Source organism: Cyprinodon tularosa, unplaced genomic scaffold, assembly GCF_016077235.1.
Source record: "Cyprinodon tularosa strain WSP-4 unplaced genomic scaffold, ASM1607723v1 ctg20, whole genome shotgun sequence".
In the NCBI taxonomy this organism is placed as follows: domain Eukaryota; kingdom Metazoa; phylum Chordata; class Actinopteri; order Cyprinodontiformes; family Cyprinodontidae; genus Cyprinodon; species Cyprinodon tularosa.
Genome location: NW_024038734.1, coordinates 1,773,680 through 1,786,997, shown reverse-complemented (window position 1 = coordinate 1,786,997; position 13,318 = coordinate 1,773,680). Strand labels below are relative to the sequence as shown.

Genomic DNA, 13,318 nt, shown 5'->3' with positions numbered 1-13,318 from the left:
CTCACTTAAGGAGCCCAAGGCAAAAAAAAAGTAAGAGTTGTGGGGAAGAGCAAGTCATCTGAAGAGAGAGGGACAAAACAGGAAGACGACAGCACAGGAGGAAATGGGATCAAGCCGGCTGCTCAATGTGTATAATGAATGTTAAGGATTGCCAAGTGCTAATACGGCTTCGAGCTGAACAGAAAACCGTGTTGGGTCCCACTACAGGTGCCAGGTACAGCGTGTCATTTCCACGCAGGTGTAAATGCTAATAAACTCACAGGGACTTAAATGTCAGTTCCTGTGTATGTCAGAGAAACCATGCATCAATTTGCAACAACAGACAAAACCCTGACAGATGCTAGTAACAACAGATGCTCTAATAATAAAAAGTGTCAAACCTTTATACTCAACATGTGGGACGTAAAACAGTGTGGCTATAAAGAATAATTAAGGTTTCACAACATGGCAGAGCAGGGGCAACGTTACCCCTTATCCACCTTTCCACTTCACTGGCTAAAGAGACGAGCTATGATGCTGCACGCTGCTACAGGGAAAATAATAAAAAGTGATCTCCAATCCAAAGAATTCAACTAGATTTATTCACAAGAGATACCCTACTTCAGACTCTACCAATAAACCAGATTCTCCCTATAATTCAGCTCTAATTTCTGTTTATATCAGCTGCAACTGAAAGCTAATTAGCCCATGGCTAATCAGGTTTACATGACCAAATATCACACTTATTCAGCAAACACTTTTGCACAAACATTTCACGAGTGAGAAACAAAGCTGATGGTCGATGCCACATTTGATAACTTGGCCAGCAAATGCACATCAAAAACAAAAAATTTACGACAAAACCGTCAACTTCCAGATTGAGCTGGAAGCCATTCTTCAGTCAACACTATGTAGTTACTTTTTAAATCGTCATTAAAGATTATCCAGGTCAAAACAAAAAAAAACATATTGAGCATAGGATGTTGTTTTTCTTGGCCGAGCCATTCAAAGGATATAAAACAGATTTACTATAAACGTATCACACCAAAATGAGGATAAACCTTTGATTCCAAATAATCTTTAAGAATAATAAAAGTGTGCAAAGCTTAAATTATGCCAGAAAGCTTTAAGATATCAATTTAGTTCAGCAGCAGCTTTTTTAAGTTCAAGCCCCACTCCCACAGACTGCCACTCTGGGTCCCGGAGCAAGACACTTAACCCCACACTGCTCCTTGAGCGCCACACAATAGCAGCCCACCGCTCCCCAAGGGGATGGGCTAACTGCAGAGAGATCATTTCATTGCTCCTTTCTTGTGGCAGTGTAAAGTCAAAGCAAAAAAAGCTGGAAAAAAATAAAATATTGCATCGACTAGAATTAAGAAATATATCATAATACAAGCTTGGGCCAATAGATCATTAAGCTCTAGTTTCTATTCGTTTCCAAATTTACTTTTTATGACATTACCAACAAGGCAAAAGGAGGGGCAGACATGGAAAGAGACCGTTATCAAAGGCCAATTTATGCTTCGACGCATAGCCTCTGCAACAGTCAAATCTGTCTCTGCACGAGCACGCCCCCCGCACAGAGGTTCTGCAACTGTCGTTGCGCACCTCAAAAACATCCTGACTAAGCGTCGGACGATCACAAACCCGCGCAGACTTCAAGCGGAAGTACGCAGACAAAAATCAGCTGTGATTGGTCCTTCGTATGCCTTTCCGGCTGTCTGTATGGTCGCCCTGATTCGGTGCCGAGGAACAACTACAGTGGACAACTACGACGAAAGGTTAATCTGTCTTTTTGCCAACTCCATTAACAGAACCTGTTCCTCTTCGATGTCTAGCATCTCTAGATCCATCTCCATGACCGTGATATCTTGCAGACGTGCCATTGTCATTTTAGAAGATAAACACTCCCGCTGTCACCGCCAAAGTTCTCGTGACCTTTCCGCCAAAGTTCCCGCAAGTTCTCGAATAGGCTCCCCCTTGCGCCTTGGCGGGAAACTACTGGGCATCCCTAGAATTCCCAGACTGATGTTGCAGAAGCATACCAGCAAAACTGGTTCGCCACCAGACGCAAGCATCATTTGATGTGTGCGGTTGCAGAAGTCTAATCTGCCCTTAAGTCTTCGTCAGAGAGGCACACAGAGACAGAGCATTTAGATGTTCTTCGGGTAAATATCGTATGAAGTTTGATTATGTGCTTTAAGAGAAATTTATTTCCTCTTCTGGTGATCATTTGCAGTCAATGGTGATGCATGCAACAATGTCACCTGAAAAATATATATAAAAAAAAAAAAATCAATTCCCTCTTCTGTGGTAGACTGAAAGCAGCAAGAATGCTGCTTGAAGTTTAAGTTAAAAGGAAATAAAGATGAGGCAGGATTTCTTCTACCCTGAGCAGGAGAATATTTTTCTACCAATTCTGAATCCCTCTCTGAATGAGATATTTTCATACACAAAGGACCCAGAAAAAGAGGCAATATTCCATTTGTGTTTTTTGAGTTGGTATTGACTTAAAAAAAGATGGAAGATTAATATTTCTAAATGTGTCCCATTTACTCTTTCTTACAGATAATGTGCGATTTAGAACTGGGAAGGAGTGTCAATATCGACCTCTTGCAGCTTTTTAAACATTTATGGTGAATAAAACTCCCAGAAAAGGTAGATTTAGAATATAATTTAAATGTTTTTGTTTTGACACACCTCAGCATCAGAATGTACATAAGAAATAACTCGTATTAAACTTCACTGAAGTTTGATGACTGCAAATAATTAACACCGACATGAAGAAAGGTCTATAATAGGGGTTCCCAGACATTTCAGCCCTTAAGAAGAACGCAGCTGACTGACAACCCTCTGAAAATACTCCAATTAGTTTACTTTATTAGTTTAAATACATAAACTGAATTATATTCAACTTTAAACTACATTTATAAATGATATCTAATTATTGATTTAATCTTTTAAATATGGAACCTGAGACCTGAAATACTTGTTCATAGTGGTTTTCGAGAAAAAGGCTTTAATTTTCTCGTTATAACGAGATGATTGGTGCGTTTAAACTGATTACATCGTTCAATACCACAACAGAGGGAGAGGATGTATAAGCCAAAGTCATGGCAGCCTATGTGTAATTCTGTAAATAATCCTGTGTTTAACTTTCCACTTCTAATTCATAAGCAATCGGACCTTTGCCTCCGGTGCCTTCTGAACAACCCCGGCTATTATGCCTGTAAGAGGTATAAGATGCATTAACCCCCTAAATGATTCCAGATTAAAGATTTTTTTTTTCTAAACAGATTTGTTTCTACTGTATTCCCCGCAATCCAATCATCCACCACGACCTGACAATGCGTGAAAAGAAAAAATGGGAACTAAAAGACTGATTATTTACGCACATGCGGTGCCGCGACTGCAAAACTACGGGCCCCGCAGGCATGGATGCACTGGGAATCCAGGGCTGTTGGACAGCCTCATTCATTACTCATACAGGTTAATAATTTCTTGTTATAACGAGATAATTTTCATTATCTCTAGAAAACAATTGTTTAACCGTGATAACGGCATAATTATATATATATATTGCCTCTTTTTCAGGGTCCTTTTTTTTATGAAAATATCTCATAATCTCTGTTCTATCTTTCCACAGAGATAAAAGGCAGCGCTATAGGTAACCACCTGGGAAGCCAGTTAACTGGTGGGAACCTGGCAAGCCATAAGAATGCGTCGCTCTGCCGAATGGCCTCAGTAAATTCGTTCCCCCGAACGTTTACTGAAACTGAAACTTTGATTTTAATGTAAATTGTAGTTGACAATAAAGAAGTTTGATTGATTATCGCTAGAAGGCAAAGGAAAAAAAAAATGTGTACAACTGGTCTTGGCTTCCGTATTTAAATGGTATTTTTTATTATTTGTGGAACATTTCAATTGTGCATTTTACTATTTAATAGTATTTTTAATATTTGAATTACTTATTTAGATAAATGTTACATCTACTTTTTTCAATTTATACGATGTTATTCACATTTATGCATTTCCATATTCCTCAGGGATCAAATCACCGGGATTCTGACAACAATCAAATGATCCCAACTTTGGAAAACCCTGGTGAATAATTAAGATAAACCTTAAAAAAAGATCCCAGGATATTTAAAATAAGTAGCCTCTTCAAAACCAAAATAATAACTATACTTGTTATTATAAGAACTGGTCAAAACATTTTCTTTCAATCACAGAGACATTTTAATTAATATTCGCCATTTGATTTTGTTTTCCGTTTTTACAGAAAATGTTTTCTATAGCAGTAAAAGATGCTCAAAAAAAAAGCCAGAGGGGATTAATTAATGTTCTTAATATGTTTGGCAAAACTATTCAATCCAGTCAAATACATACAGAGATACATGGAACTAATGAGCTAAATGATTTTCAAACTCACTGAAAACCTTATTTGACATTTTTTTTTTTTAGAACAAAATGTTCACTCTCTGCCAAATAAATCCTAGAAATTAAAAAGGTCTCATTGTGAACTATTCATTTTATTAATACAGTGGCTGAATCTGTGTGCTTTATCAAGCTTCAGCAAATATTCTAAAAACGAAATCAATAAAATCCCAGATGAGAGACTTTCTACCGCCCAGTCAGGCTGAACAGCACACATATGGTCATGAAGCCTCTGCAATGTTTGTTCAATCTTTCAAAATCCCTGACAAATGCAGTCAGAGCATCTGACAGTTTATCACCACTATAAGGCATGAGGTCAAGGCTCACATTCTCTCACTATGCTAAGCACATGTCACATGCCATAGATCTCACAGGCCAAATTAGGCCATTTAATGCACATGACAGACAATAATACATTATGCTTCTAATCTATTTTCTTCATCTGACCAAATGAGTAGTCATATCACTGCCATGTCCAGTCACCGTCACAATTTCTCTAGTCATAGTTGACTTCAGAGAGGAGCAGGAATTCGATGCTATAGAAAATGTATAAAATAAAACACTGACTTAAAGGAATAGTACACCCAAAACATGATTAGCCTTCATTTTCTACTCACCCCCATGCTGAACAACACTCTGGAGTACTTTTTTGATATCTCAAATGCATCTGGAGATCTGGGAGGCTTCTTGCTGTCTGCTGACATTCAAATAATGGAGGTCCATGGCGCCCGAGACAGAAAGGTCCATAAAAGTCCACAAAAACGTGTCAATATTCCTCCATACTGCTCGTCCAATGTAATCCAAGTGTCCTGAGTGGGTAGCATCCAGAATTTACTCGAAACGAAGTCATTTAGAATGTTTTTAGAGCATAAACAGTAGTGTATAGGATTTCCTAATAGCGCCCCCATGCGCGCTCACGATTCTACGGAAGCCGGCAGACCAAACCGGAAGAAAGTGCGCATTCAGCGTCTGGTCTGCCGATAATGCAAGCGTAGAAGAAGAAATGTGCTGTTTACCTGTGCAAAGAAAGAAACAACGAAAGAAAAATGTCTGAGGACTTCAGTGTTGAGGAAGAGCATGAGTTCTTTGCCGAGCTGAATCCGCTGGTTTGGTCTGCCGGCTTCCGTAGAATCGCGAGCGCGCATGGGGGCGCTATTAGGAAATCCTATACACTACTGTTTATGCTCTAAAAACATTCTAAATGACTTTGTTTCGAGTAAATTCTGGATGCTACCCACTCAGGACACTTGGATTACATTGGACGAGCAGTATGGAGGAATATTGACAAGTTTTTGTGGACTTTTGTGGACCTTTCTGTCTCGGGCGCCATAGACCTCCATTATTTGAATGTCAGCAGACAGCAAGAAGCCTCCCAGATCTCCAGATGCATTTGAGATATCAAAAAAGTACTCCAGAGTTTTGTTCAGCATGGGGGTGAGTAGAAAATGAAGGCTAATCATGTTTTGGGTGTACTATTCCTTTAACTCGATTGGGTGGGACCTGAAAATAAACTGACTTTGATCTCAGCTGGACAATACAAGAGGCAGCGGTTGTTATGATGGAGCAGGAAGTTTCCAAGGGAATAAAAATCTACACCACACGCCGTGTCACTACCCGATCCGTCCCGGAAGCGCGATCAGTCCTGCGCATGCGCAGATAGATGTACATGTCCATAAATATTGTAATCATGCTTACTTATTTCTATCCTTACTCACTAAGGAATGATAATACACATCTTTAAAAAAAATGTATGACTTTTGTGAGACAATTTTGATGCTTTTTACATTTTCTTCTTAAAACTGCGTCTCTTGACATCATCTGACATCCTCAGAGCAGTCCGGCAAAATATAATTAATCCATGTTTATCTGCATTTTAGTCGTTTCTTTCTTAAGATTATGCACTAAATAACAATGTTAACACGGAAGGAAAACATAAAACTCCAAAAAAAGACTAGCTTTATTTTTAAATCCAAAGCCGAAGAGTAAGCTCCTGGAAGTAGCGTAGGATCCCATTTCCAGGGCATATCGAGCAGAGACGGGTGGAAATACATTATTAACCTTTAACACATTATATTTTAGTACGCTTACCATTTTTGGGGAGGGAAAATGTCATTCAGGTCTTTTTAACAAAATGAAAATCAAGGGCGACCCGGATGTATATCCGGATGCACGCATGAGCTGATGGTGCATGCGCAGGATGGATCGTGCTTCCGGGACGGATCGGGTAGTGAAAATCAGAACAATGACTTAGACAGTAAAAAAAGAAACTAAAACCAACAAAAACAATAAATGAAGCAGGAATGAAGCCAAAACACTAAACCCAAAGGTTGAGCTTATTGTGATAATATAGGGAATAAAAAAAATGACTATTGCTTTAATCTTTTTAAACTTTTTACATCCATACTATTTTTTCTTTGCTAAACATCAGTTTAGTATTTTCTATGTGTTCAAATGGAGGCAGTATGGTGGGAATTGCTGTATACAGCATACTAATGTTCACTACCATGAAAGATAGGATCATAATGCGACGTTTGTAATGTGATGGGAGAGAAACACTCGACAGTTGCAGCAGCTTGTTAAGGATCTGGCAGAAAATAAAGACACTTACATTTCCCATATACTCAGAGAGGAGGTCCTGCAGAGCCTGGCGCACTGAATTGCATTCGGCCACAATGCGTTCCCTGCGGTCGTCACGTGTGCATGAAGAGTCAGCCATGAGAGCAGCTCCGCTGATGATGCTCTCAAGGCGCTCTTCCAGCGATGGACGAAAGCGTTCCTCGCTAAAGCCCACGGGATCCAAAATGATTTGTTTCTGTTAGAAAGAAAAAAATAAGAGAAAATAAGGAAAGACCAAGGAAAGATCATTTTAAGGAACATATTCAGCCTCAGTACTAAACTTGACTGCATAACCTCAAAACATATTAGAAAGTCATAAGGTGGACAAATATTAAGGCACCAACATCTCTATGCTATGCGCTGAATATGGCTAACAAATAATCCAAACTGAAAGAAAAAGCATAAGTTTGCATTCTAATTTGAAGTTGGTGTCATAACTAGATTGAAGCCTAAACGGCAACATGTCCACCCAAGTGAAAATTTAGTAAAATGCACAACTTGGCAAATAAAAGGATATCAGTAAAGATTTTATAATAACTTGTTTAAAGTAGCAGTTTGTGGTTGATTAGCTCGTTGATACGATCCTTCTAAAGAAATCATCTTTATATACCCTAAAGAGTCAGAAGTATTTGACAAGGACCTCCAAGTACGAAAACAGATTGTGAAAAATGTTTCCAGTCGTTTTCCTTTCCTTTTCAGGACTTTCATTTCACAATCCAATTCTGAAATTTCAGTTCAATTGTAAAACTCATGAAATGTTTTAAAGATGACGGACCAGAGATGCTGAAAAATATGAAATGCTCCTACCCAACGACATAACACTTAAATTAATATAATTCAGATATGCATCCATTTGCCTAATAGAGACACTCCTATAACCTTGTCTTGCCTCTTTTAGTTCAGCAGGACAAGACGGGTCCAATTAAGTTTGACTTTGCAGGGGCGAGCCTTTTAACAGCCTACAAGTAGTTCTGCTGCTGAAGCATTGAAAAGGCATTAGATCTCACTACAGCTCCGAGTCAAGGCCCTAATGTTTCATGGGTTTTTTGGCAGCTAATGAAAGTAAACCAGCGTCCTCCTGACATCTGGACGACTTCAGATGCTTTGCTGCTACAAAATATTTAGGCTGTTATAATTGTAGTTTGTTTAAGCAGCTCGTCTTCTGTCATAGGACCCGTCCGCTCGGTCTCATCCGACCTCCCCTGCTTGCGTGACACGTCACCATGGTAACAGGCATAGGGAGAGACATGGAGGAGAAAATAGAGGGGGGAGAGAGAGGGGAGTTGACTCATTTGCTAATTTTGACTAGCACTTGAAAGCAGGTTTTAGGGAGGCGATTTTCAGGGAGAAAAAGAACAAAAAAGCACATTTAAGGACTTTTTATTTTGAAAGAATTTTTCTGCTTTCATCTCCACTGATACAGGACACAAAAAGTCTGATCCAGACTAATTTATTAAATTATTCCACTATTAGAAGACTTTGAAATTTGACTCTGAATAACAGAAAAAAACAGCTCCAAACTTTTCAATCAGCTTATAAAACATGCTCATATGAAGCTATAATTTGAAGAGAGGTTCTTTATCTAGACATCAGGGCTGCTCAGATGTCTAGCAATTTCCGAAGACTGTTCAGAATGAAATCACACCTTCTTTCCAAGAGATTTAAAATCACTCATCAAGTTTTCCTTCCTCCCACATCTAATTAGAAATGGAGAGAAACAGGTGACCAAAACAGAACAAGTTGAGCTTGAGTGCTTTTAGACCAATGACCCATCTGAAGGAAGAAAAAAAAAAAAGCTAATTGCCTTTTAATTACTAAACCCAACATAGCTAAGGGGGGCCGGTTTAAACAAACATCCTCTTTAGTGCGTAAGCTGTTACTGTGAGTGAAGAACACCAGCTCAGCTGTTTTCTCTCTAAGTAACTTGTTAAAGAAGCCAGGAAGCCCAGAGATGTAAAACGTTTGAAACGCTTTTTAAATTCTTCTCTGATATGTCAAGGATGTCTGCAGTTCATTCAGGCAGCAAGACTGAAACTTTTAGCATGTAACAGGAGGCTTGAACTGCTCCTCCTTATCCTCTTCAGCACTCAACCTCTAATGGAAAATGCAGGATTAAAAAAAGGCTTTCTGAAAGCTCAGAATTAAGGTAAGGACGTATATTTTGGAGGAAATGTACTCTGGCCTCTTTTTGCCTCTGCCAAGGATGTTATGCTTTTAGGAGTTTGTGTGTCTGTCTGTCCTTCTGTGTACAGGTTAACTTGAAAAGTTATAAACTGATTTTAATGACATTTTTACCAGAGGTGCGCCTCATGCCGATGAACTATCTATTATATTCTGGTGAGGATCCAGATCATAATCTGGATATTTTTTTTAATGATTCTTTAACATTGAGAGATAGTGATTTATGGAGAAAACAAGCAGTTCCCCCATAAACCAGAGGGTGGCAGCAGTGGCTACTAACAGCTTTAACATTAAAGGTATACTATGCAACCGGTGTTGATTTTCCAGCGAGGCTCCCCCCAGAGGGCGAAAGTAATAATAATAATAAATATATGCTCAGCTGTTCTCCTGGTTTCTCAGTCAAGCCAGGCGCGGTTGTTCTGAGCATAGCAGACAGGCGAACGCAACGAATCACCATGTCTACTGCGGTAGAGTAGACATGGTCCACTTTCTTGCCTGCTCCGACATCGGCTTTCGCTGTTTTCTCGCTGGTTCCGCCATGATAACTGCACAAATATCGCCACTGTGCTAGCAACGCCCATGCCTTTCACTGGGGGCGTGTAGCAGTTCTCGCCGTAAAGCAAGACCGACTCTCTCGATGCACGAGACTTCTGAGCCTGTGGGTGCGGGCCGAGGGCTCCTGCAGTTGCAAGTACGCTATTTCCCCTACAGACCACCAGGGCGGCCGAGAAAACCGTTGTTTGACCTGAAATGACTCATTTAATCATCCAAAACGTTATGGAACACATTAATTAACTAAAAAAAAGGTTGCATAGTATGCCTTTAAGGGCTGTGTATCCTCCCGCAGAAGTGTGTCGCAGTTAGCTTGTCGCAGGTTTGACGCAGATATTTTTGATTTATGCCCAATTTTGGAGCGCGGTCTGCGCCATGTTATTCCAGGTGTCCTTGTGTCGATTTGATGAGCTTGTTCGCCGTCTACGTCACCTCATCCATACGCCGGGCGAAACACAGTTTACCCGTGAGTGTTCAAAGACTGGCCGTGGCGCTGCGTGTTTTGGCTTCAGATGCATACCAACAGACAGTCACAAGGAGCTACAACCTAGCGTCTTGCACTTTGTCTGGGATTGTAACCGAGATGTTCCAGGCATTGTGGATGGCACAACAGCCAGAGCTTCTGCCATTAGGTACCAAACAGGAAATATGCATGGTGTAAAGTGTATGTAGAATTAACCAATCAGAAGCCTCCTTTCTCTCCTCTCTGTGACGGGTTAAATGCGACACACATGCCGACGACCTGGTTTCTGAGCATAAACCAGGTTTTTGACTCCATAAGTCATGATCCAGGCCTAAGTCACAATAACAGGAAAAATTTGCTGCATGTTTTCTAGTGTAAGGGGGTTCTCGGGCCAGTTTAGCACATGAAACCTAAAAATCTATGTAACCGTTTAAAAGAATTTTAAAAATAGCAACTGTCACGCTCAATGAAGGTTTGTGCTTTTAATAAATGTAAGAATTATAGCCAGAATTATGTGACCCAAAAAAAAGTGAATTATATATATTTATTAGGGTTGTCAAAAAACGTTGTATCCGGATACAATACTCATTTTCAAAAGTATCGATACGGTGCTACCACCAGTGGCACCTAAACAGTCATTCATCTAAAGTGCAGAATAGAGGAAAAAGCACTTTCAGAACACTGTGTGATTGAATAATTCTGTGCACTTTTCAGTTTCAAATTTTTTTTTGTAACAGGGGCAGCTGCTGAGAATTATTTTTGTTTCTTAACCGGTTTGGCTAGTGTCATGGTTATGTGTGCAAAGCATAGCCAAGTAAGGAAAACTTCATTTTAATTTTGTACGTTTTTTATCAAGCTTGCTTAATACTGTGCACAGCAAACGACCTCAAAATATTGTTCTTATTGCTTATTGTATTTTAATTATTAATCAAATATTTCTGTTGAAATTTGGAGTTTTTATCCTTGTAGTATCGAAAATGGTATCGAGTATCGAATATTTTCCTTAGTATCGGTATCGAGTTGAAAAGTTTAGTATCGTGACAACCCTAATATAAATATCGGTTATTTCTCTTAAGATGTTTTAACAAAATAATCCCCTTTTATAGATGCATGAGACATAGAGCTGTACTAACAGGTTTCCATGTTTTTGTATGTAGATAAAATTGTTAAATCAACGTCTCCATTATGAATCAAAAATTATGCAGATTGAAAATTAGTGAGGGAGTTTAGTGTTTTTCCCTTTGGCGTAATAATAATACAAATTTCAGGGGAAAAACTTGATCAAATACGAACACATGCTTTTGACACTGCTACTTGTCAAATGAATAAATATGTGACTGGATTTACAACAACAGAAGAAAAATAAAAGGTGTTTCTAAAGACCTTTGTGACTTTGGAGCTACAGGATGTCTTTGGAGTTTAACTGAACAATCCTTCTGAATATCTAATGCCCTGCCTGTCAGAGAGGTTAGTGCCACAGAAAATCTAATCATCTCTGTATTTATCTCCATAGGGAGCATCAGGTTGATTAGCTCAATTTTTAAGCCATCAGTTATCTTGATGTTTTGTTTCATGTCAATATTATGAGTAGAGGGTCACATGTTTTATACAACTAATAAATTGGTTGCTGTAATTGTATATCAGGGATTTTTATCTAAAAGAAAAGAAAAGAACAACTCTTATTAGAGAAAAAAAATTGTTTTATGATTGTTTATGAAGGGTTATGTTGTCTGCTTATTGTGTAGCGTAATGTAGGTCTTTACATGAAAGGGAATGTTTGTGGCGTTTTCATTGATTTGAAATAGAAGCAAATTAAGAAACGAAGCGGTAGTGACTCAATGGCAGACTCACTTTACCCCACAGCCATGTCCCACATTGTCTGCTCTTCCTGTCCCCATTTCCACCTCCAGTTCAAGCCCCTCAGGGGTTTTGGTCACTTCATAATTTAGTTAGGTTTTCTCTTTTAACTTATTTGAATGTTTTATTCTATTTTATTAACCCAAAGTCTGTAATCTAGGAAAAAAATTTCAGATCTGTCCATTAGCCTTTTGGCTAATTCTAGCGCTTTGAAGGAATATTTTTAAAGTAAACTGTCCCTGTCAAATAAATACATCTAAATCTTTTTTTTTAATTATTTATTAAAATGTTTAACCTGTGGATATAGGATTTAGAAAAGGTTTTTTTTATATAACTTCATAAGCCAAGAGGCTGTGACTTGTAAATCACTCATGTAACTTACATCAAAATTGTTGAGGGCGTAGGCGAGCTCTCCTGCCCCTCCTGGCTGATTCAGGGCTGACTCTTCGGTGGCGGTGGCCTGGGCGGCGTTGGAGATTCCAGAAACGGCGTGCTGCAGCTGCTTGTAGATCAGGTCACGGTTAGCCTTGTAGGCTGCCACGTCAGGGTGCTGCAGGCAGGCACAGGATGCCGTGTACAGCATAGGGACGTTCCTTTGCAGCACCCCCCGTGCTGCAGCCATTTGGTCCTTATGATGGACGTCTTTTAGCTCCTAGGAGGGTGAAATGGAAAAAAGGATGAAACTGGAGATAAAGTGAAAGCTGGAACACTTACCGGGATGATGTAGTTTCAGTTTAAAATGGGCCTATCGTGCCCTGATGGAGACACTAAGAGTTGTAATAAATGACCTAGATTTTTTTTCTGTTCCCTGTGGTAATACAACAGTCATAATCAGGCCATTATAAAGTGCCTTTGAAATCTAATGTGTTGCTATTTAGATTTTAGAACTGCACTGAGATTCTACAGCCATGGGAAACGAAAGCACAAGCGAGATATTAAAACAAAGAAAAGACTTTCACATTGAAAATGAGGGCCTTGTCCTCCTATACTACTGATCACTGCTAAGCTCCATCACTTTATGCAGCCTATCCTTCCATTTAAAACTCTGTGCTCATCACCAGGTGACTTATTTAAACAAGCCAAATAAGATAATGTTATGCAAGTTACCCCAGTAAAAGATAATTTTCTTCATTTAATATATTTAAGATTTAAAAAAACATGTATACTTCGAAAGAACAAAGCAGAAATGAAATGCTACCTTAAACAATGACATTGGCCCTTCGGGTGCAG

At 39.2% G+C, this 13,318-nt stretch overlaps 1 protein-coding gene across 1 annotated transcript in view; it reads right to left on the bottom strand.

Moving 5' to 3' along the window:
* ctnna1 (catenin (cadherin-associated protein), alpha 1) overlaps positions 1-13,318 on the bottom strand; it is a 107,765-nt gene that overhangs the window by 79,103 nt on the left and 15,344 nt on the right. The window contains exons 6-7 of the mRNA XM_038284582.1: positions 12,471-12,740; positions 7,028-7,231 (exon numbers count right to left, since the gene is read on the bottom strand). Of these exons, the coding sequence (XP_038140510.1) occupies positions 7,028-7,231; positions 12,471-12,740 (474 nt within the window). The remainder of the gene's footprint in view (positions 1-7,027; positions 7,232-12,470; positions 12,741-13,318) is intronic.